This window comes from Euphorbia lathyris, chromosome 5, assembly GCF_963576675.1.
Source record: "Euphorbia lathyris chromosome 5, ddEupLath1.1, whole genome shotgun sequence".
Classification (NCBI taxonomy): domain Eukaryota; kingdom Viridiplantae; phylum Streptophyta; class Magnoliopsida; order Malpighiales; family Euphorbiaceae; genus Euphorbia; species Euphorbia lathyris.
Genome location: NC_088914.1, coordinates 79,719,783 through 79,743,557, shown reverse-complemented (window position 1 = coordinate 79,743,557; position 23,775 = coordinate 79,719,783). Strand labels below are relative to the sequence as shown.

Sequence of the window (23,775 nt, the reverse complement as noted above, 5' to 3'; positions counted from 1 at the left end):
CCGAACGGTGGAAAAAGGAAGAGTTCCGATCCCCGGCATTAAGCCATTTTTCTCTGCTTTTATCTCTGAGAAGCATTTCTTGGTTGAGCAATTGAATCTCAATATCACGATGTGCATCATTCTCTTGAGCAATGCGGATGTCGTTCAGACCTTCTCTGGCAATTAGGGCCTGTATCTCTTCTAGCTTCCTCAAAGCATCAGCTATGTTATTTTCCACTCTACCAAAAACTTCAATGTTCCAGATTCTGAGCTTAGGCCGAAGAGTTTTAAGCTTGTGACATAGCAGTTGTGCTGGAGGTAGAGAGATAGAGCTTGAAGCCCAGTGATCAGCAACTAGTTGATGTAAAGAGTCATGAGTGGTCCACATGGAGTAGAAACGAAATCTTCCCTTACGGGTAGTTCCATTGATACAAGATAGAAGGATCGGGGAATGATCCGATTTAGCTCGAGGGAGAACCGAGCATAGGATCCTATCCCAGCTATCAATGAAAGATTCATTCACCAGAGCTCTATCAAGCTTACTCTCCACATGATCAGCACCTATTCTACCATTAGTCCAGGTGTAAGGCAGCCCGCTGCTTTCCACTTCAGTCAATTCTGCAGCACTAATGAAATCCCTGAATTCCCTGCAGCTTCTGGAGGAAGGAGGTCTGCCAGTTTTCTCATGAGCACCTTTAATTGCATTGAAGTCCCCAATCACCATTCTCTTTCCGTTACCATCCATCCCAGAGATTGAATCCCAAAGTAGGCGCCTCCTATCTGCGCTGTTCTTCCCATAAACAAAGGAAAGATGAAAGTTCTGAGCATCGAAAGAGTATCTCAGGGTGATGTGCTGCTCATGGTTGATAATATCTTGACAACAATTTTTGATTCTCGTCTTACAGAAAATCCATATGGAATTGCAGTCATTCCTGCAAATAAAATGAAGCCCCAGGGATCTCTAGAATGTATCAGTGATTCTGTCAAACTCCACCATTGGCTCTGATAAACAAACAAAGTCTGGTCTATTGGTGTTACATAAGAGCTTTAGAGCCCTTTGGGTACCCGAGTTATGGATCCCCCTACAGTTCCAGTACAGACAGATCATGTAAAAATGCTATTCGGACGAGCACAACCCTTCAATCGGAAATCGATAGATTTGGCTTTGGATTTTTTCCTAGAGGTAATCCACTGACTTCCCTCAGCAGCATAGTCAAACTTATTCCTGCTTTTGGTTCTCAATAAATGCTCATTCCATTCAATAGATTCAGAAAGAAAATTTACCTCCAAGTCTGGTGATTTTGCGTCTGTGCCTTCAGTGTCGGCTTCCGAGCACTGCTCCTCTTCATATGTCACGTCCTTAGAGCCCGATTTATTTATCAAGACTTCTTTCCCTTTAGACGCTGAATTGTGTATGATAATTTGCAAAGGATTGTCCATCCTCAGATTTTCCGCATCCCCCTTCGAACCACTTTCATCATTCTTCGCTTGCTCTTTTACCATGCCTTCCGAGGAGGGCGAGTTTCTTTCACAAGCTTTCCCCTGCTTTTTCTTTTGTGTATTCCGGCGAATATCAGAGCTAGAATTGCGCCGGCACTGGGCAGATGTGTTACCAATGGAAGAGCACATACCACAAAGCTCAGGCAGATTCTCATAGTCCACATAAACCCAATGTTTGAGATTAGCCGTGTCTAATCTAATCTCTGATTGAATCTCCTTGGACAAGTCAATATCAACTAAGACCCTTGCATAGTGCCCAAATTCTCCGCTTACAGTATTGTGATCGAAGCGAATGGGAACTCCAATCGCTCTAGCAATATTGGCAATAATTCTGGTGTCCCAAAATTCCCAAGGCAAGTTGAAAATACGAATCCATACCTGAGCCGAAGTGTTCCTGTGCAGTTCAAGGCAGAAGCCCGGAGTCCATGGAGAGAATCTAATGATGCCAGGTTTTAGCGCAATGGATCCTTGTCCCCAAATAGCATGGAGGGCATCTTCAGAAGGCATGATGATCTGATAGAATCCTTTCCCCAGGGATATCAATTGCCAGTCGAATTTCCGCTTCCAAACCTGATTCAGTTTGTGTTTGAGATCCGCATGTCTCCACGGCCGATCCCCTTTGCTCAGAGTAACTCGACCAATCACCGAGTACTGGACCTTCTTAATTCTCTCCTCATATATTTCCTAAGGAATACGAACTGCCTTGAATCCTCCCTCCTCAGAGATGAGTGGTTGCGATGGAGACGGGATCGCTGTGTTCTTTACATCACCCTTTACTGCCTCTGCAAATGAAGGTTTCTTCTTGGGTGTCGAATTGGAGAAGTTTTCGAAAGCTTTCCTATCAAATAGGTGTGCAATTGCAAACGGCGAGCCACCGGTTGCCGGGGAAGAAGGTGTCGTCATGGAATTAGGTTTACGGCGCCATCCTCACTCATACAAGATCGTGGTGCTTCAAATTAATTATATTAATTAGAATCATTATGCTCAACATTTGAGAATTTGAAGAGATTCAAATAATAATATTTTCTTAATTAATATTTTTCAATAATTTGTCCTATGATCATATTTCATTTTCATCTGTTAAAAACTTTTGAAATACTAACAATTTTGTACGAACCATAATATAATAGTTAAAAATTATATAAGCCAATGTTGCAAAAGCAATTATCTCAATATCCATAATTAATGTACATTTTTAGGATTTTGAGCATCAAAATTTATTTTTATTTACCTTGATTTTGAATTCGTATCAAGCATAATCCAGATTCTTCAAGAATAAACATCTTATCAAGCGTATTAGACGCTTAGAATCTCCTTGTCTAGAAAATTGGAAAAAAATAACTTCTTGATAATAATAATAATAATAATAATAATAATATAACATAATTTATACTGAAATAAACTTCATTGTAAATATAATATTCCAATATCTCTTGAATATTTTATTTAATATATCTCAAACTTCAATGAACAACTATCGTGTGAAACTTTATATCTATTTATACCAAAATGCATAAAAATAAAAAATACAATCCATATCAATTAGCTAAACTCAAACTAAAAAAATGAGTGGATTTCAACATGTTCCGAATTAGAAAAATTAATCCAACTTCAATTAAAACTAAAAATTGAGTTCATAAAAAGCCGAAAATCTAAATTTTAGTTAGAGTTAACAATCAAAATGATAACACCTAGGAACATATACTAAAAAAGAATGCAAATATACAAAATCTTTATTTTAGTCATTTTGAAAAATAAATAAATAAAAAAGAAAACATGGATAAGGTAGCGAGATGTGTGGAATCTGGATAACGACAGAAATGGAATTTCATCTCTGAAAGATGAAACTATAACACCAATTGTTTAATAAAAATAAAACAACAGCACAATTGAGAAAGCCAAAAATTGAGTGCATATAAAACCGAAAATCTAAATTTTAGTTAAGAGTTAGCAATCGAAACGATAACACCTAGCAACATATACTAAAAAAGAATACAAATTTACAAAAATTTTGTTTTAGTCATTTTGAAAAAAAAAAGACAAATAAAAAAAGAAAACATGAATAAGGTAGCGAGAGGTATGGAACCTGGGTAACGGCAGAAATGGAATTTCATCTCTGAAAAATGAAACTATAACAACTATTGTTTAATAAAAAGAAAACAACAACACAATTGAGAACAAAAATAACTACAACATATGAAAAAAATTGAATAATTACCTTGAGAAATATAAGAATTTCTCGTAATTTTTGACACTTTTGTGTTTTCTGGTTTTAGTTGTTCATACATCTTCTATTTCTGTCGGATTTCTTCAATTGAAGCTATCAGTTTGGAAAAAAAAAGACAAATAAAAAAGAAAACATGGATAAGATAGCGAGAGGTATAGAATCTGGGTAACAACAGAAATGAATCTGAAAGATGAAACTATAACAACTATTGTTTAATAAAAATAAAACAACAACATAATTGAGAACAAAATAACTACAACATATGAAAAAAATCGAATATTTACCTTCAGAAATATAATACTATCTATCGTGACCAATGAATATAATGGTGGAATACTATCTATCATGCTTTATATAGAAGTTTATTTGTGACTTTTGGATTTCCTTTGCTTTGTGTTTTTTCATATTCCCGTAACTCTTGCTTTCTTTTATTATTTTAATTAATAGACTAGTAATTATTTAATATATTATAAATATAAATTTGTTATTTTTAATTAATTAAATATTTTAATCTGATTTTTTACTACGTTGACAACTCATCAAAAAGACCTCTAAAACACTTCTTCTCATTTCTCTCTGCTTCCGTAATTATATATAGTATAGATTTGTTTGTTTTGTAAGAGGATATAGTCTAATGGGAAGAAGTTTCAATATGAATTTTCTGAAGAAAAAGTTGTTTTCAAATATATTTATTCACTCGATAGATTTTTATACTAATGATTAAAAAAAATGGTTGAGCAATTCAATTCAAATTGAATATGATTTTATTTATTTGTTTCTCTTGAATATTTTTTTTTTCTTACAAGGTGTTGATTGGTTTCATTCTCATTCTTTTCCCAGAAAAGAATGCCTTCATTATATTCATTAAAAAAAGAAAAGGCAAGTTGCTAGAGTTTTTTTTTTATAGTTTTTTCGATTTCTCTGCTCGTCAATGTAAATGGTGATTTCCATGTCATGGAGCATATAACGATCAATTAATGAGTCCAAATCATAGGAAAAAAATCTGTTGTCCCTTATTATCTGTCCCCTTTTCTGTACCCCATTTATTTTTTAACATGTGTCAAGTAAATCCCAGTCATCAATCCACTTTTTAAACTCTCTTAACTTTAGTTAACTATGTGAATTATAACTCTGTTAAATAGTTAACTGACTTTCTCTTTCCATTTCTCTCTTTCTGGAAATCCACCTTGAGAAATCAACCTTCATCTTTAGCTTTTCTGTCTTCTAATTTTTGGGAAATCTACCTCTTTCTTCTGATCATTGCTTTTCTCCTCCCACCATTAATTGGTTTTAATATATTAAATCTGCTTTCATAATATTTTCTATAAAAGTTAAAAAACTGATGTTCGGACAATATTAAAGCAATGTAATAAATAGGATTAGGGAGTTTAAAGGATCTTTCTGCAACTGCATACCCCAGTAAGTAACTCCATTGATATCCTGAACTACCATGTATTATAGACTCTTTATTTACCAACTCTTGTATCTTCTCAAATTTGTAGTCAATAGCTTTCTTACCTTCATCTGTGGCATTCCTATATCATATAAACACATTTTTAACTAAACTCAATGGAAAAAACTGTATTAATTAAGTTGCATCATATTAAGCTGTGTTGATTTCTGTACCAGTTATTTGTAAAGTAATAGTGACTATAGTTGAGTAATGCTCAAGCTGTTTGGTTTCTTTTATCTTTAAATAGTGTACTTGACTAATGCTTTTAATGGATATCCTTCCTTATAACAGGTAAACAATCTATGTGTTGCGAATTGGTGCTTTGAATAGACTTAACATCCTCACCGGAATGATTAAAGCTACAGACGAGGCATCAAACTTGAGAAAGGCTGTCATAGTTTTATAAGTTTAGGTAGTAGATCAGTATCTTCCAATTTGGTGGATTCTTCTTCACTAGATATTTCATTGCTTCAACCTCCTTCAAGAAATATAATCGATGTGTTAGGCACTTAAAAGTGTTCACAAATTTTTAGTCTCACTACCTTAGTTTTGTATATTACTTGTCATAATTTTTCATTTGGACCTCTCTACTTCAAATGTGATACATCTAGACCCATGTAATTAATTTTTCACAAAATTTGGCCCTTGTTTGATTGCTCAATATACATGTATTCTACATAATTGGACGTATGATACATAAAGAAAGTTTCAATAATGTTCTGTGGAATAGATGTTATCTATGTTTAATATTCATTTAATATACATGTTTGAACTAATTTTGTTTTTTTTCAAGGTCTAAACCGAGACTTACAAGCTTATACAAGTGATATAAAAGAAGGAAACTTATCAAATTTTCCAAACATTACACAAGTCAAGATGATCACACCAATGAAACATGGAAAAAAATGGAACCAATTAGGTGTATGTGGACATACAGACTCATTGTCTTTTGCTAATTTATTACATGCTTGCTATTGAATAATCTCGTGTGAAACTTAAAATGCCATATTGCTATTAATATTATATATCTCAGAGTATATAAGTTAGCATCTTTGCTATTGCTAACCTCATATAAAAATTAAAATATTTAACCCTTCAACATTTAACTCTATGCCTTCTCAAAATTTCTCATGGCCTTTGATTGCACAAGCGAAGTAAATGTTCAACGGCAGGAACTCTAAACCAAACAGTTCATTCTAAAATATTAACTAGAATGATAAAATAAAATTAGCTCACACTACAAAAGATATTCTAATTGAGAAGGAAAGTTTCAAGGTTCTGTCAAAACATGTATTTGACATTGAACCTGTGTTAGGAATTGCAACTTAAAGAATTGAATGATTCTCAAGTTGATCTGTTTGCCCTTCAAACACTTGAAGAAGATGCAAAGAAGGCAAATGACCTGATTGACAAGTACAGAAATGGGTCTCGTTTCTACCTACCGGTAAAGTGTCGTTTATTGTCAGTAAGGTACAAGAAGTTACAAGGGATATTGTCATTATCCAAAAACAAATATAACATAAGTATAATAGCACCTCAGATTACCATAACTATATAAGTTGTCTAATATAACATACAGAAAAAAAACAAAGAATCACCACCAAAAATAAATGAACTTGCATTGATAATTTACAAGTCTTACAAACCACAGTAATTGATGCAAATGCATATATCTAACTAGTCCTTAAATGGAAAAAAGGTATAATTTGCCCATGTAGTTGACTAAATTTCTTCAACTGGCCCTGTACTTTTATTTTGGGCTTTATAGATGTATATGAAATTGGATAAAAGTATAATAGTAATCTTCTATTACATGCTTCAAATCATTGTGTTATCTAACTCTTATTATCACTAATATTTATAATCCTTATCACTGCAGAATATTTTATATCTTACTTTACATGTATAATGCAATCAATAGACTATAGGTATCTGTGTGATTTCATTACTAATTTCCATATCCATTGCTGCTTCTATCAAAAAGAGAAAAAAAAAATATCAATTGCTGCTATAATCTTTGGCAATTTCAAATTGCTTTATGCATCATCCACAGCATGTGGATTTTTAAAAATTATTTAACCACAAGTGTTTATATTAGTGAAATTTTGCAAAGTTAACAAAGTTTGTGCAATTAACAGTACACTATTTTCCTTCTAAAGTATCTACCGCCTGGCTGCTTAAATTTAATGGTACATAACTACCACCTTCCATGAATGCCAGATTTGTCTTTATCAGTCCTCTTAACTGATAGAAAATCTGCTGATTAACTTTGAATTGCCCTTCAACCTTCAAAATAATTCTAGCTTAACCATCCAATCTTGCTGTTTCACCCTAATTGGGTTTTGACTATGTGAAATTAGAATGAACAGATGATGAAATTGGAGTGTTTGATGATCTGAAGAAAAAGAAAATTAGAAGAGAAATACCAATTATTGGAAGAGAGATTTTTATATTTGAAAAGGTTGGATGAGAAAGAAGCTGGATGAGGTTGATGATCGGAAGAGAAACTCAATGATAGAGAACCGATGATCAGAGACCGAGACAGGAAAACAAAAAATCGTTAAACTTGGTTTTCTGTTGCAGAGGATTACGTGAATAAGAGGGATACTTTGAAGTTAACCAGAGTTATGTTAATAGAGTTAATTTAAGCAAACGTTAAACCTTTTTAAAGCTCATTAGGATTTAACTTGACACATGTCAAAGAATAAATGGAGTACAGAGAAGGGGACAGATAATAAGGGACAGCAGATTTTTTTCCCAAATCATAGTACCGTTAACTTTCATATATACATATATAAGTACATAGGAATCAATAAAAAAATTTAAATCAAATCAAAGGGAGGGTTGATATGGGTACATGGTGTATTCCATCTCTTGCACACTGGATCTGAATTAGGCCATGATCTGGTTTTGGAGTGCATTGGGATAGAATATATCATTCATCCTATAGAGGAATGAACATTTTCTAATTTCTTCCACTTTCTTCTCAATACCCCTTTGAAAGAGGTAAGTATTTCAATTCCACAACTCACTCAATTTTTAAAACTTAACTTGCTAGTAAACTATACTGCTTCTATTCCTACTTATTGGGGTAAAATAGACAAACATTGAGCATATCTTTATTTGGTGAATTTGCAAAGTTTTCTGCGGTTTTAACAGTCAAGTGATGAAGATGAAGAACCTAATGATCCATTGCAAAATAGAATCATCAATAAGTAATTCATCCAACATGTTAGTATGACACCAAGCTAGCCGTTTCGGATGATCAGATTGGGCAGAATTCCGCAGAGCATAATCTAGGGGAACATCTGAACAGGGTATATCACATAATAGTAGTTATTTGTTGCCATGAAAATTACATTTGGCCGTTTTATAGCAAGAGATTTAGGAACAAATGTGACAACAGGTGGAGGAAATGATTGAGAGTGAAGCACTCAATTGAAATATTGGAGAGTCTACATGAATATTTCCAAGCCCAGCATTCATTAATGCTCTTCCTCATAGGGCTTTCATTACAGAAAGCAGATAAATTGAAGCCTGATATGTGTAATTCTGGGGAACTAATTACTAGCTATCCGACAGCAGTGAGGATATGAGAAAGAGGGAGAATGTGCGGAATCGGATATTTCTGTATTTGATGGGAATTAGGTACCGCAGGCTATTCCCACATTTGAGAAAATCACTTTACATTAGCACCTTGGCTGGGTGGATCCCGACTCACCTCTGTGTTTTTGGAGTACAGGATGATTGGGAGCTTGAAATGAAAACAGATCAGATTGATACTATCTGGAAAACAAAGTTACTAACTTCTTGGCAAAGAAGGATCTTTCTTGGTGAATATGAAATAGAAAGCCGCACAAAAGCAACCGGAACTGACCTTTCGATCGAAGGCTACCCCACCTTTCCCTCTGAGGGATTATAGGGCTGAAAGATTGCGAAATGCCTCATTTACACTTAAGTAAACTGGCCTTTGACACAGGTGTGAATCCGATAGTAAAAAGCTCTATACAACAGGCGGTGGAATAGGAGTCAAGAATTCAGCTATTATAAAAAAAGAAATGACCTCATTCCATTTAGGTCACACCAGACCTTGAGTTCAGATGAAGTTAGCTGCTAGGGGTGGCAATGGTATGGGGATCCCCCTTCTCCACAAAAATCCACCCTGATAGCAGCAGGAAATACACATAAATCTCCCCGTGAGAGCGGGAAAGTAAGAGGTTTTCTCTCTATTACATATACCGGGCCAGAGACAGATAGTGGTATCAGTCTGCTCACCCTGCAAGCAACCCCAAAAACTCTAACCTTGTCTCTCTTTTTTTTATTTGATAAGTTTGGGTTTCTGGAAGGTAGTAGGTATGAAACCCACCTTTCAGGTTTGTAGGTGGTCTAATTTAGAGACCTTAATCAACTAAAAGATAACATGGAAAGCTCCAACCACTGTAATATTGATTAGGTGGCATATGCAAATTTGACTGTTTAAGACTCTGATTTCACATTCTTCCACAATCCACTGTTTCATCACACAAAATGGCAGCATTTACATTTTCCATGGAATCATTTGCACTAAATTGGACAATGATCTCATGAAATGAAATTGACGGATAAAACTTAAACTATGTAAAGTCGGAATGAAGAGAAATTACATGATTAAACTTCAGGATTCGGTGGAGGAGAGGATGTAATTTCTCTTTGCACTTCTTTCACAACAGCCGCTAATGCCTCTGGGTTTAGACCCATGTCACATAGCGCAATAAGCACAGAGAGTGTGTGTCGATCAAGCCCTGTTTCAAGAATATTCGACATGTGAAAAGCCAAATCCAGAGATTCTCGAGCAGTCCTTGCAGCTTCGTTATCCATGTCAAGCTACACAAATCATGAAAAGGAAAACAGTGTACTTATCAGACTTTGAACGAACGTGAGGAAACATTTTCTGCGGAGGAATCTAAAACTCGCCTCACCATCTGATGGCCCAATTCAATTTTCTTAAGAAAGTGAAAAACATGTATATGTAGAATTGATGTTTATAAAACAAAAACGTATATTTCAGTTCAAGGATTTCACAATTCAAGATACCGAAACGAGCTAACAGATGAAATTTTAAATTAGGGATACGTTAATTTTTGTTTCAGCTATGGCAATATATTCACAAAAAATCAATTTCAAAAGAGAAATGTAACGATTAAAAGAAAAGGACTCACTCGTATTTGATGAATCTACTAAACGAATAGGTTCATCAAAACACACGGAGATTCAATTTTGTTCCGTATTTTCTCACAAGTCAAACAGTCACGGAATCATAATGTGAATTCATAAGAAATCAATGAGCAGGTAGTGGCACTTACTGCAACAATTATCGAAAAGTCGTGGAAAGTATGTCACTGCTGGGGAAGATGCACGATGAGACCAGTCCGGCGTCGATGAATGGGAAGGGAAAGCGAATAGTGAGGATAGAGAAAAGAACATGGAGAGACGACCTCTTTATCGGGTTCCTGTAAAACTAAGCCGTTTCGAGAAAGTAAAGAAACTTTTTTTTAAGGGTTAAGGTGCAAAAATACCCCTAACATTTTGGGTCAGGAGCAATTTTACCCCTAACATCTAAAATGGTGCAATTTTATCCCTAATGTTGGAAGCCAAGAGCAATTTTACCCCTAACGTTAATAAATTGGGTCAATTTGAGAAATAATTCATCAAACTGTCTTCTCGGTCATGAATCTTGTTATCTACACTTCATATGTGTGTCATTTTATCAGTAACAAATCACAAACATTCATTGGGATGTGGAAAAAAATATACTGACTTTTTGTACGGATTAGACAAAAAAAATTAAAAAATCCACCGAATTTATAAATATTAATCTCAAATTCTATTATTAAATTATAAAAAACATGAAATCCTTTTTTTAGAACGAATTATTATGCAATTAGTGCAGAATAATGAATAAAAATATCTGTGTTTTGTAATAGTGTCTGAAATTGATCCAATTTATCAACGTTAAGGGTAAAATTGCTATTGGCTTCCAACGTTAGGGGTAAAATTGCACAATTTTAGACGTTAAGGGTAAAATTGCTCCTAATCCAAACGTTAGGGGTATTTTTGCACCTTAACCCTTTTTTTTATTGTGGGGGATAAGGTACAAATTTGCAAGTAAACATACAGGGTTAAGATGCAAAAATACCCCTAACGTTTTGGGCCAGGAGCAATTTTACCCCTAACGTCTAAAATGGTGCAATTTTACCGCTAACGTTGGAAGCCATGAGCAATTTTACCCCTAACGTTGATAAATTGGGTCAATTTCAGACACTATTATAAAACACAGATATTTTTTGTTTCTTATTCTGCACCAATTGTATAACAATTCGTTTAAAAAAAAGATTTCATATTTTTTTATAATTTAATAATAGAATTGGAGATTAATATTTATAAATTCGGTGAATTATTTGAATTTTTTTTGTCCAATTTATATAAAAAGACAGTATATTTTTTTATTTTTTTTCACATCCCAACATATGCTTGCGATTTGTTACTGATAAAATAACGCACATGTGAAGTGTAAATGATAAAATTCATGACCGAGAAGACAGTTTGATGAAATATTTCTGAAATTGAACCAAATTATCAACGTTGGGGTAAAATTGCACATGGCTTCCAACGATAGGGGTAAAATTGCACCATTTTAAACGTTAGGGGTAAAATTGCTCCTGGCTCAAAACGTTGGGGATATTTTTGCACCTTAACCCTAAACATATATAATATTGTGTAAATTCAAAATCATTTTTACCCATATCTTACTAAAGATTTGAACATACTATTAGTTGAGAGTTATCTAATTATCGTATCGTATATTTCAAATAAATTTATCGATAAATAGATACAATTTCATACATTTTAACTGATTGTTTGTAATCATATTAATAACACAATAAATATTTTAATCATTTTTTTGTGACAGACTTAGTTATTGATATTCTGATAGTTTTGTTTAGAATTATGTTAACAATATTGTAAATATTTTAGGCATAATTTATATTTAAAGGTCAGAGACGGATCCGGGATTTGTAGATAGTGGGAACAAATTATATATGCGGTGTAAAAAAAATTAAGAACAATATAAATAAATAATTTCAATTACAATATTTCAAAATCAATTACATAAAATAATATCTTTCATAATTGCTATCTACGCTTTTTCAAATCTTCATATGTTGACAATTTTTTCATTATCGATGTTTTCAAATACTTCTCAATCAATATATGTAACTAAACAATCATTTACAAATTCATCTCCTAAACGATTCGTAGTGAAGTTTTCACCAAATTCATAGCCAAAAATACTCTTTCCACTGAAGCAGTCGCAGACGAAAAAATTAAAGCTAACTTCACAAGCAAATAAACAAGAGGATACAAAACACTGTTCCTTGTCTCAACTAAGCTCTTAGCGAGATCCGCGATTTAAGCTCAGAAAACCATCTGTCAGATCTCATATAAAAAAATATAAATGTCTAATTGATCTTCAAGTATAGCAATCTGCACTATAGAAAAATCAAATAGGATTTAAGCACGCGACATATAAAAGTAATTCTGAGTTTTTCACCGTGAAGCGCTCATTGAGCTCTAAAAGTTGCATATTAATAACATTATAAAACATAGCCATGTTCAGTTTGATAATAATGCAAGTTTGTAATTTTATGAGTATTTATTCGTGACGTTCCTTGATCCACAAACATATCATCCATATTTGAAACATTGATGTTATTCTTTTCACAAAAAGAAGCCACTTGAATCGGTAAAGAAGTTCATCCATCATCTCTTATTTGTTGGAGCAGTTGTTTGGAAATGTTAACCAAACTTATTGCATTGATGATATCTTAATCTTTTCTTTGTAATGATTGGGAAAAATCATATGTAAATCCCAATATCTTTTTCATCAAATGCAAGTTGAAAAAAAAAAACTCAAATGTTTGTGTCAAAGCAAGTAATGCACAAGCTTGACCATTTTGCTCTAAATTTTTTCCATCTTCATGAATCACATCAAACACATCAATCACAGAGGGAAACATGGTGATTAGGCTTACCAATGAAACATAATTTGAAGTCCATCGTGTATCACTAGCTCGTTGAAGAGAAGTTCCTTGATGTAATCTTGTACCACTTTATATCTCTCCATTTTGTAGATCTTCAATATATAACTTTACTATATTGCTTCTCATGAAGAAGATATCTTCTCTTGCATGAAGCTGTGGAAACACAATTTTTGTTAAGTTTTTTACTATGACAAAAATCACAATTAAGGAATAAGATCCCCAAGGTATTAAAAATTTAGTGTTAAATTAATTATGTTTTATGGCTAATATGTTTGTTAAGTGTCAAAAAATATTAGAAGCATAAATACATACACAATCAAAAGGCCTTAATGCAATTAAAGACCCAAGCCGAAATTGACCCAAGACCTAGAAGCCCATGACAAAAGTCAAATCAGGCGTGTCAAAAATAATAGTAAAAACTCAAAAGATATAAGGCCCTGCTAGTTACATTCTCTCTCCATCACCCAAATAAGGAAAGACACAGACTGAAAGATTACGAAGCCAGAAGTCAGAAGATGGTCATTGGATGCGCGTCTCAATGATCGACATAGTCTGAATTTGGAAACAACAACTTTCCTCTAATGACAAAATTGGCACAAAAGCCAGAAGCAAGACAGAAGATAGAAGTCATTGTTGGTCCCTTATAACGTGACAAGTTTAGTTCCAAGGGGGAGGATAGGAACTATTTAAAATTTTGTCCGTTTAGGCTGACTTCTTTTCTTAAGAAAAGGTTTACACAGCGGCGCTAAGTAATTCTAAGACACAAGCTTAGTCAACTTGTGACTAAGTTTGTTTCTTTCCTTGAGTCAGGAGATAACACTTAGAGTTTATTCCTAAACTCAGCTTCTTAGTGCACTCAACTCAGTGTGAGTTCGTTACTTAGTCAGTTTTATAGCAAGCAAAATATAAAGGAGTTTAAGGGTTAGAAATATGTTACTCAGCAAACATATCCTGGTTCGGCCTCTCCGCCTACGTCCATTCCCCGGAACTCGTCCGAGCTTTTTGAATCCTTTACTGAGCTCTTTAAAGGTAGAGCACGAAACCTTTTACAATAGAAGCTGAGTATACAAGAGTACATTCCTCTATACCTCTACTCACTCCTATATCTACCGCTGAGTACTATAACCGAGTACTTAGCCTCTCCTTTCTATTCTTCTAGAAATGATAAAGTGTTTGTCCTAAACAACAATTGCTAAGACACTTTAGATGATTGAAAATCACTCTAGACTTTTACACAATAATTGGAAATTGGTGTAAGGTTTTTGCTTTGCTTTTCTCACAGAACTTCAAGTATGAATTTGGACAGCGTTTCGGCTAATTGAAGATCTGCATCGATTGAAGCAAATAAGAGGCCTTTATATAGTGACACTTGAGGCACCGGTAATTTCGAATTTCGAAATAACCGTTGGAGGGAAATGGCTTCCTGTCGTTGTCACTCAGGACGTGCACAGTGTCGTTGGCCAATGAGATTCTTGCATCTTCTGTCCACGGCAGTGCTCGTCAGCTTTTCGTTCGGTAAACAGAATGTTTCGACATTTTTGGCAAAGTCTTCCAGACAGCTTCCTGCGCCTTCTGAACTTTACCCAAAGTAGAAATACTTTGTCTAGAAGTTGGTTCTTGTCTGCCGCTGTCTTGTACTTCTTGTCGACACACTCAGCAGCTTCATCTTGAAGCAATTAAGAGAATGCTTCTCGATCCTTCTTCATACTGAGCTTGTGCTTTGTACAAAACGACCGCGTTTTGTATCTTGGGCCGTGATGTCTTGATGTGTTGACTTGGGCTTGACTTCCACTTATGGGCTTTATATCTTAATGTCTTATATACCAATAAACTCACAATTGAACAAACACATTAGTGTAAATAAATTAAAGCATTTAAATTTAATGTGTTAGAATATTTTTTATCAATTACATAAATAATTTTGTCAAATCAAAATCATGTGGAAAGGTGTTTCAACAGTCATTTCCCTCCGACGGCTCTTTTGAATTCAAACAGATATCTTCAAATGCTTCACCTATAAAAGCCAACTTCAAGCCACATTTTTCATACTTGATCTTCACCTGAAAAAGAGATAAAAAGCATTCAAGTGAAAAACAGGAGAAAATAGCTATACACATCAATTCTATATTTGTGTAATCAAAACAGAGAGAGATTAGTTCATTTGATTTTATATCAGAATCTTTTCTATTATAAATCAGAAGCTCCGTTATTGCTTCGGTTATAGGCAAGTAACTAGAGAGAGATAGTTGAGTCATTGTAAGCAAAGGACGGTACTTTACTGAGACTTTGACTATTGTGAAAGGTTTGTGCTCTACTTGTTAAAGAGTTATTTAGTGGATTAAATCTCAGAAGATGAAATTCCGAGGACTCGACGTAGGCAGAAGGCCGAACCCTATAAATCTGTTGACTAACTTCTTTCCCTTACTTTGCCTTTATTACTTCTGAATATTGCATGCTCTAAATATACATCTCACTTAGATCATTATGAATATTCTGTGTATAACGTATAACATCAATCTTAAGGATATTCAGAAGCTCTGTTAAACGAGCAGTCCTCTAAACGCAAATATAAGAAGCAGAACCAAGCTCAGCAGACCGATCTTGCCTCTAATTCTGAGAGTTGCCTCTATGTTGCTATTGAACTAAAAGAGAAAAAATTATTAAAGGTTTAAATTGACTAATAATTTCATTCACCTCCCTCCCTTTAGAACTAATATAACCTTATTAGGGACCAACAAGTGGCATCAGAGCCTAAGTTTTATCTTTAAGATAAAACTATCTTGAGCTAAGGATCCCTAAAATGATAGTCAATAACACACACAACTTGCTTGGTAATACGACTACACAAATCCTTCAAGAAGACTCTAAAAACCACATAAACCAATAGGTATTTATCATCTATACTGGAGATAAGACCCATCACAGACAACTATGTTAGATACGCCCACCAAAAAGTAAGGTTCCTTCCTGAAGTGTATTCTTGTTGAAGTTTATACCGGCAAATATAGGCAAATAAATGAGGATTATCGAGTTGCCGATGTTAACCAGAATTCTGTGATCGTGGAAGTTATTAATCGGGAGGGAGACCACCACAGCTTCAATATGGGCTATTCGTAGGGATGAGTTTACTAGAAGAGATTTTTCGGTTGGTTCCTTCAACTTTTTCTAGAGTGCATATGTGGGTGCACCCTCTCGGATGACCTGAATTTCTCATTGTCGTCGGGGCCATTTTGGTTCGTCTTACAGATAGGTCTGCTTGTACTGATGCTGGATTTTTTCGTGGCCCTATTATTCCCCCTACATAATGCTGAGTAGCCTGTTAAGTTTTCCGGGATAAGTGTTTGCATTTGTTTGTGTTTTTCCCTATCCTTTTATGAAACTTATAGTATTTGTATTTTTTGAGTGTGGATTTTTCGGGTTGTTCAACTTTTGGTGGTCGGTAAGACCTAGAGACTCGGTTTGGGGGGGGGGAGTCCTGGTTCTATGATGGGTGGGAGTCTTTAGAGTAATGGACTTCTTTTCTAAAGGTGCAACTCAAATGACTAACCTCTTGAGCGTCCTTTTTTTACTCGTCTCACCTCCATGGTAAGGGAGGGATGCATCATCCCATCTAGAGAGGGAACCCTTACATCAACCAAACTCTTGCCTTTGTCTTCCTTGCTCTGTTCGTTTCTTTCTCCACATTCACATAGTCTGCCAAACTTAGGCTATCATCACATTTGACGAAGTTATGGCCTACAACCATCAATTCCTCGAATGAACAAAGGGAGGGGGGCAATGTAACACTTTTTTAGCTGGATTCATAGTTGGTTCCTTTTTATAGAGCATTGATGGCTACCTCGAAAGGTAAATTACATAGATGGTGTACAACATTTATCCTATTTCACACTTTGGTGTACAACCTTCAATTTTGCACACAAAAGTGTAGAACCTTTTGGTGACCTCCTACTAAAGTGTATAACTGGTAATTATGATGGTCAACACGAAGTCAACGCGCCACATCAATAATTTGACCTCCATAAAAGTCAGAATTACTGACATGACACGTTGACTTTGCATTGACCGGCTAATATTTGACTTTTATGGAGGTCAAATTGCTGACATTGTGCATTGACTTCATGTTGACCGGCAACAATTACCGGTTTTATACTTTAATGGGAGGTCACCAAAAGGTTGTACACTTTTGTGTGCGAAATCGAAGGTTGTACAACAAAGTGTGAAATAGGACAAATGTTGTATACCACGTATGTAATTTACCCCTACCTCCAGATTCATAGACTTTACCTGCAAGGACATTTGGTGGAATTGGGCTAAGTAACCTTGTAGTGGTTCGATCTAGCACTGGTGAATATCATTCAGATCTCAACTTATCATCCTCTCTTTGACACCCCAACAAATCTTGTGAAAAATATGTGTTTGAGGAGGTTGAAGGGGTCAATTGATTTTGATTTCACTCTCTTATACTATTCTTGCACCACCCCAAACAATGTTGTTTGAAAGACCTTGAACATGACATAGTCTTCCTTGGACTATACATTGACATTGCTCATAAATATGACGCAGTGCTTATTGAGTCTTCATTGCCTGTATATAAGGGCAACCTAAAGGTCCTCCAGTTTTACGAGAAATGAGAATCGATGATCCAATGGACCAATGGTTTTTTGCTTAAGGTGACTTGGCCTCCGGTGACCCCATCCAAAGCTTTATTGTCTAGGAACCTTTGGAAATTTATTTCCCATGTGTTATTATAGTGAACCAACGTATTCTCTGGAATTTCAGGTGCTCAATGAGCGCTTGCGATGGCGTGTCCATCTAAGGGTTGGGCTCCCGTGGGGAGTGCATCTCTTCATAGGATCGCTTCAAAAGGCTCATAGTGCTTAGTCCCTAGTTGGGATGCCGCTTGAACTAAACTAAAGAAAAGACCAATCAGACTTCAAAGGCTAGAAGGGCTAGAGCTTCAAGCACGTGGAAAAGGGGATCCATTTTATAGGAAGGATAAAGTTGGATGAAGTAGGGAGGTAAAGTCCCTAGGGCAGGAAAGGTCGGTGTCGATGTCCCGTTTTAACAAGTGAGCATATAATCCTTATCACGCCACAACACAATATCCCCACAAAACGATGAGGATAAATGCGTACTTAACTCCCGACTAATATAATCTATACGAAAGAGATGAACGAAAAGTCCATAAGTTGCTGCGCTAGCCCGCCCTATTTTGGTTGTTCGAAGCAAGGGTAGCCGCTAGCCAGCTACTAGATACACACGCACTAAAAAATATATGGGGAAAGCCTCTTATCTAGGAGAAAGAAGGACATCCTTGGCTTACATGGCTTCCTTTTTTACTTATTCACCGACATAATGTTTCGGGCAGTTAAGATCTTTTAGTTTTAGATAGAGTTAGATAGATAGATTCTATAATAGCTATAGATCTAAGAGATAGTTTTTTTCTCTTTTCTCCCTTATATAATAATAAGACAAGACTTTTTTTCGATCGGGGAATAGTCGGATAATAGGGTGTTCCAAAAAGTGTTAAGAGTGAGTTTCTAGGTCGCTTGGGTTCAATCGATTGTCCTTTATATTCGATCGGGTTCTTGGAAGAGGAATTCTTATTATTTTTTATTTTATTCATCCTCTTAGATAACCTTTTGAGCCTCAAACATCTGCCTCTAGGTCTTAACGTACTAAGCTTGTATGTCTTAGAAACTCCATATACTCTCTATTAGCTTCGCGACATGGTTTGCAACTTCATCCTTTGAATCTATATAGACGTAAATGTTGAAACACCTTTCCACATGATTTTGATTTGACAAAATTATTTAAGTAATGATAAAAATATTCTAACACATTAAATTTAAATGCTTTGATTTATTACACTAATGTGTTTGTTCAATGTTGAGTTTAATTGTTTACAAGACATTAATATTAAAAAGCCCAAAGGCCCTTAAAGCGAAAGTAAAGCCCAAGTCAACACATCAAGATCATTCGGCCCAAGAGTTCAAAACGAAGCCGTATCAAGTAAAACGATGACTCAGCAAAAGAAGGACCGAGAAGCCTTCAAAGCAAAAGCTTTAAGTGGAAGCTGCTGAGTTGGACGACAATGCAGTCTGGACAGCGGCAGACAACGATCAACTTCCAGACAAAGTAATTCTACTTTGGGTAAAGTTCATAAGGCGCATGAAGCTGTCTCGTGGACTTTGCCTTAAATGTCGAAACATTCTGTTTTAAGGACGAAAAGCTGCCGTGGACAAAAGATGCGTGAATCCTATTGGCCAACGACGATGAGCACGCCCAGAGTGACAATGACAGGAAGCCGTTTCCCTCCAATGGTTATTTCGAAATTCGAAATGATCAGGTGCCTCAAGTGTCACTATATAAAGGCCATCCATTTGCTTCAATCGATGCAGATCTTCAATTAGTCGAAACGCTGACCAAATTCATACTTGAAGTTTCTGTGAGAAAAGCAAAGCAAATACCTTACACCAATTTCCATATTATTATGTAAAAGTCTAGAGTGATTTTCAATCATCTAAAGTGTCTTAGCAATTGTTGTTTAGGACAAACACTTTATCATTTCTAGAAGAATAGAAAGGAGAGGCTGAGTACTCGGTTATAGTACTCAGCGTAGATATAGGAGTGAGTAGAGGTATAGAGGAAGGTACTCTTGTTATACTCAGCTTCTATCTGTAAAAGGTTTGTGCTCTACCTTTAAAGAGCTCAGTAGAGAATTCAAAAAGCTCGGAACGAGTTCCGGGGACTGGACGTAGGCGGAGAGGCCGAACCAGGATAAGTTTGCTGAGTAATATCTTTCTAACCCTTAAACTCCTTTAATATATATTGCTTGCTATAAAACTGACTAAGTAAATAACTCGCAATGAGTCAAGTCTACTAAGAAGCTGAGTTCAGGAATAGACTCTAAGTGCTATTTCCTGACTCAAGTAAAGAAGCAGACTTAGTCACAAGTTGACTAAGCTTGTGTCTTGAATCTACTTAGTGACGCTGTGTAAACTTTTTCATAAGAAAAGAAGTCAGCCTTAACGGATAAAATTTTAAAATAGTTCCTATCCCCCCCTTGGAACTAACTTGTCACGTTATAAGGGACCAACAGTAAATGTTACCTTCCAGGGTCATGTGGAGAGAAGTTCCCACCATGTTTGCTTTCTTAATCATGGAGAAGGACATGTAGTGTTCTAGTCTATGCTTACCGCACCAAATCATGAGTTATGAGGATTATGACTGTAGCTCCTTCCGGATGGTCTGACTTGCTTCGGGAACAGTCCCTTGAATACACTACAACGATCAAGTTAGCGAGGGATGAGAGAGAGATAGATAGAGAGAGAGAGAGAGAGAGAGAGAGAGAAAGAGTCTGAACCCATACTTGGAGTTTTAGAGGTGATGCTTATAGATTTTGGATAGAGATGAAGTGACTTTAGTGCCCTTGTGATCCGATCCGTTTGATTATGGATGGGTCTAGATCGTCTTGATGACTCACTATTTTTGACTATTGGTTGTCTAGGAGTGTAGAAGATTGGGCTTTTTATGGGTATGGATTTGCTTTTCTACTAGGCCTGATAGGTTTTAACTCATTTCACGCACCATAATATATGAGGCAAATAATTATAAGGTCCTCGTAGTTTTACCTAATACATTACTTAGTCCCTGTGTTTTTAGAAATAATTATATAGTCCTTCAGTTTTTGTTTTTATTAACTCCTTAGTCCTAATACTTGGGTCAATGGTCAAACTATACTAAAAAAATTTTAAAATACCAAAATTACCCTTTACTTTATGTTTTAATAATAAAACATCTATTTTTTTATTTTATATTTTTTTCTCTTTTTTCTTATATAATCACAATCTCTCCAATATAAAGTAATTGATTTATTAATTTTTATATAATTATAGAACTTCAATTTAATAATGTAAAATTTATTGACTAAAAAAAGAATGAAAAATATTTCAAAAATTATTAAAATAGGAATAAGACTATCATTGTAAAAAGTTTTTACAATTCTAATAAATTTACGAATGAAGAAAAAAAAAGATTTTTAAAAAATTATTAAAAAATTATAATAATATATAATGTTAGTTTAAAGATATTATATTAGAAATAAAGAAAAAAATAATTACAATTTAAGAAAATTAATTTTATATTTTTTCAAGTATATTAACTTTGGTGCATATATAGTTCAAAAACACCATTAAGGAGGTGTTTGGTAGCTGCTTTTCGACCTCCTGTTTGCCTTTTCACTTTGAAAAGGAGAGTTTAAGGTGTTTGGTTAGACACCTCCTGTTTGCCTTTTGTAGCCGAAAAGTAGCTTTTTATAAAAGCAGGGACTCCCTGCTTTTTGGAACAACAACCTTTTCAAACAGGAAACAGCAAACTGTAACAGGAAACAGCAAACAGCAAACAGCAGATAAAACAAACGGACCCTAAAATTAATTAGATTAAATTTGAAACTAAAAGATAATTTTTTATATATATATAACTAGGGGCAATTTTGAACTTTCATTTATAAAAACAAATAGAATGACTAAAGAATTGATTAAGATAAAACTTAAGGACCTTATAATAATATGATGGACCTACTAGCGTGTTAAGTAAAAAGGTAAGAACCTTATAATTATTTACCCTAATATATATTACAAATTTGGCCAAATGCTCCTTCAGCCCTTTAACTTGTCCAAATTGGTTATTTTATCCCTTCAACTCATCGAATTCCTGTTTACCCCTTAACTCCATAAAAATAGTATTTTTCACTCCCTTAACTTGTCCAAATTGGTCATTTTACCCTTCCCTAACTCATCAAATGTCATATTTACCCCACTAACTCCTTAAAAGTGGTATTTCTCACCTTTTATGATCCTATTTACCCCATTAACTCCATAAAAGTAGTATTTCTTACCCCTTTATAGTACAAAATTAATAGGACTTATTCAAATGAGTTTGAAAATATATTTTTTTCATATCAACTTTTTAGTTTGTTTTAATTTGATAATTATATTGATCCTTCATGTGTTTATTACAATAATATTGTATTACAATAATTAGATAATCAATAACCAGCCAAAAAAATTGAAAAGTGAAAGAATGAATAAAAAATACAAATAACAAGAACATTAATACAAACAAGTTAAGGACATTATAGGTAGGGATAAGGTACCAAAATATGTCTATGGTTTTTGGAGAAGTATCAATTTAGATTCCACGTACAAAATAACACCAATATAGGTTTAACGTTTAAAAAAGGTGTCAATTTAGCCTCAATAACGGATTGTAAGATGTGAAAAATACCACTTTTATAGAGTTAAGAGGGTAAATAGGACATTCTATAAATTGGAGGGTAAATAGACAAGTTGAGGGGGTGAGAAATACCACTTTTATGGAGTTAAGAGGGTAAATAGAACATTCGATGAGTTAGAAAAATAAAATGATCAATTTGAACAAGTCAGGGGTGCTGGTAGCATTAGGCCTACAAATTTCAATTGAAAATGATCCGTCTAAAACGTATTGGATGAGACTCAAAATGATTCATAATAAAAAAATAAATAAATTAGGGTGTTGTTATACCTAGCCTCAAATTCCCACCTCTAGCCCCGTGAAATGATGAAATGCCCTTTCATGGGTTAAGGGTGGGAAAAGGCTATTTTTTTGCCCTCCCGACACGCGGACGTGTGGCTATCACGCCTCACCGTGTGGTCGGGCGTGTCACGCCCGACCACACGGTGAGGCGTGTAGCTATTACGCCCGACCACATGGTGAGACGTGATAGCCACACGCCCGATCTCACGGTGGGGCATGATAGCCACACGCCCGCGTGTCGGGAGGATAAAAAAATTAGTCCGCTATTGAATTAAACCCGTAAAAAAATTAGTCCGCTATTGAATTAAACTCGTAAATACCTGAATTAACAAAATAAAAATTTAACTAAAATTAACAAAATAAAGATTTAGTTAAACTAAATTAAACAAAATAAAATTTACAACAACTAAACTTAACTAAAATTTACAACATAAAAATTTAGTTAAATTAAACAAACTAAAATTTACAAAAATTTAATTAAATTGAACTAAATTAAAAAAACTAAAATAAATAATTGCCCATACGCCACATGGGCCTATGAGCATCACACCATCACCATTGTGGGGGCGCATGAACATCACGCTGCACCACGGGTGACGGTGTATGAATATCACGCCGTCGCCTATGGTGAGGCGTGAGGCTATCACGTCGTCACCTGTGGTGCGGCGTGATGTTCATACGCCGCACCAGAGGTGACAGCGTGATCTCCACACGCCCCCATGTCCCGATTCTGATTTCGAATCACAGAAAAATCCGATGCAAAAATGTCCAAAAAGCATCAAAATCAAACGGGAATACGTATCATAGGTCCCTTTCGTTGATAAATTAGTCCGGATTAGATTAAAGAGAGTTTAGATTGTTTGAGAGGATTTGAAAATTCTAAAAATTTTCTAAAGGGTATTTCGGTCTTTTTACGGGACTAGGGATGGAAATTCAAAGCTGGGTATAGTAATTCACGT

General features: G+C 34.9%; 1 protein-coding gene across 6 annotated transcripts; it reads right to left on the bottom strand.

The window, feature by feature from the left end:
* Positions 1–3,780: 3,780 nt before the first annotated feature.
* LOC136231109 (mitotic-spindle organizing protein 1A-like) lies at positions 3,781–10,650 on the bottom strand. 6 transcript variants are annotated; one of them, XM_066020389.1, is made up of 3 exons: positions 10,502–10,650; positions 9,803–10,022; positions 3,781–3,799 (listed from the first exon to the last, which is right to left on the bottom strand). In XM_066020389.1, the coding sequence occupies exon 2, from the start codon at positions 10,014–10,016 to the stop codon at positions 9,807–9,809; it is 210 nt and encodes a 69-aa protein (XP_065876461.1). In that variant the 5' UTR covers positions 10,017–10,022; positions 10,502–10,650; the 3' UTR covers positions 3,781–3,799; positions 9,803–9,806. The 6 variants fall into 6 exon arrangements, with proteins under 6 accessions (XP_065876461.1, XP_065876460.1, XP_065876463.1 ...); XM_066020388.1 differs by lacking the exon at positions 3,781–3,799 and adding an exon at positions 5,345–5,637; XM_066020391.1 differs by lacking the exon at positions 3,781–3,799 and adding an exon at positions 6,578–6,593.
* Between the last annotated feature and the right edge of the window lie 13,125 nt (positions 10,651–23,775).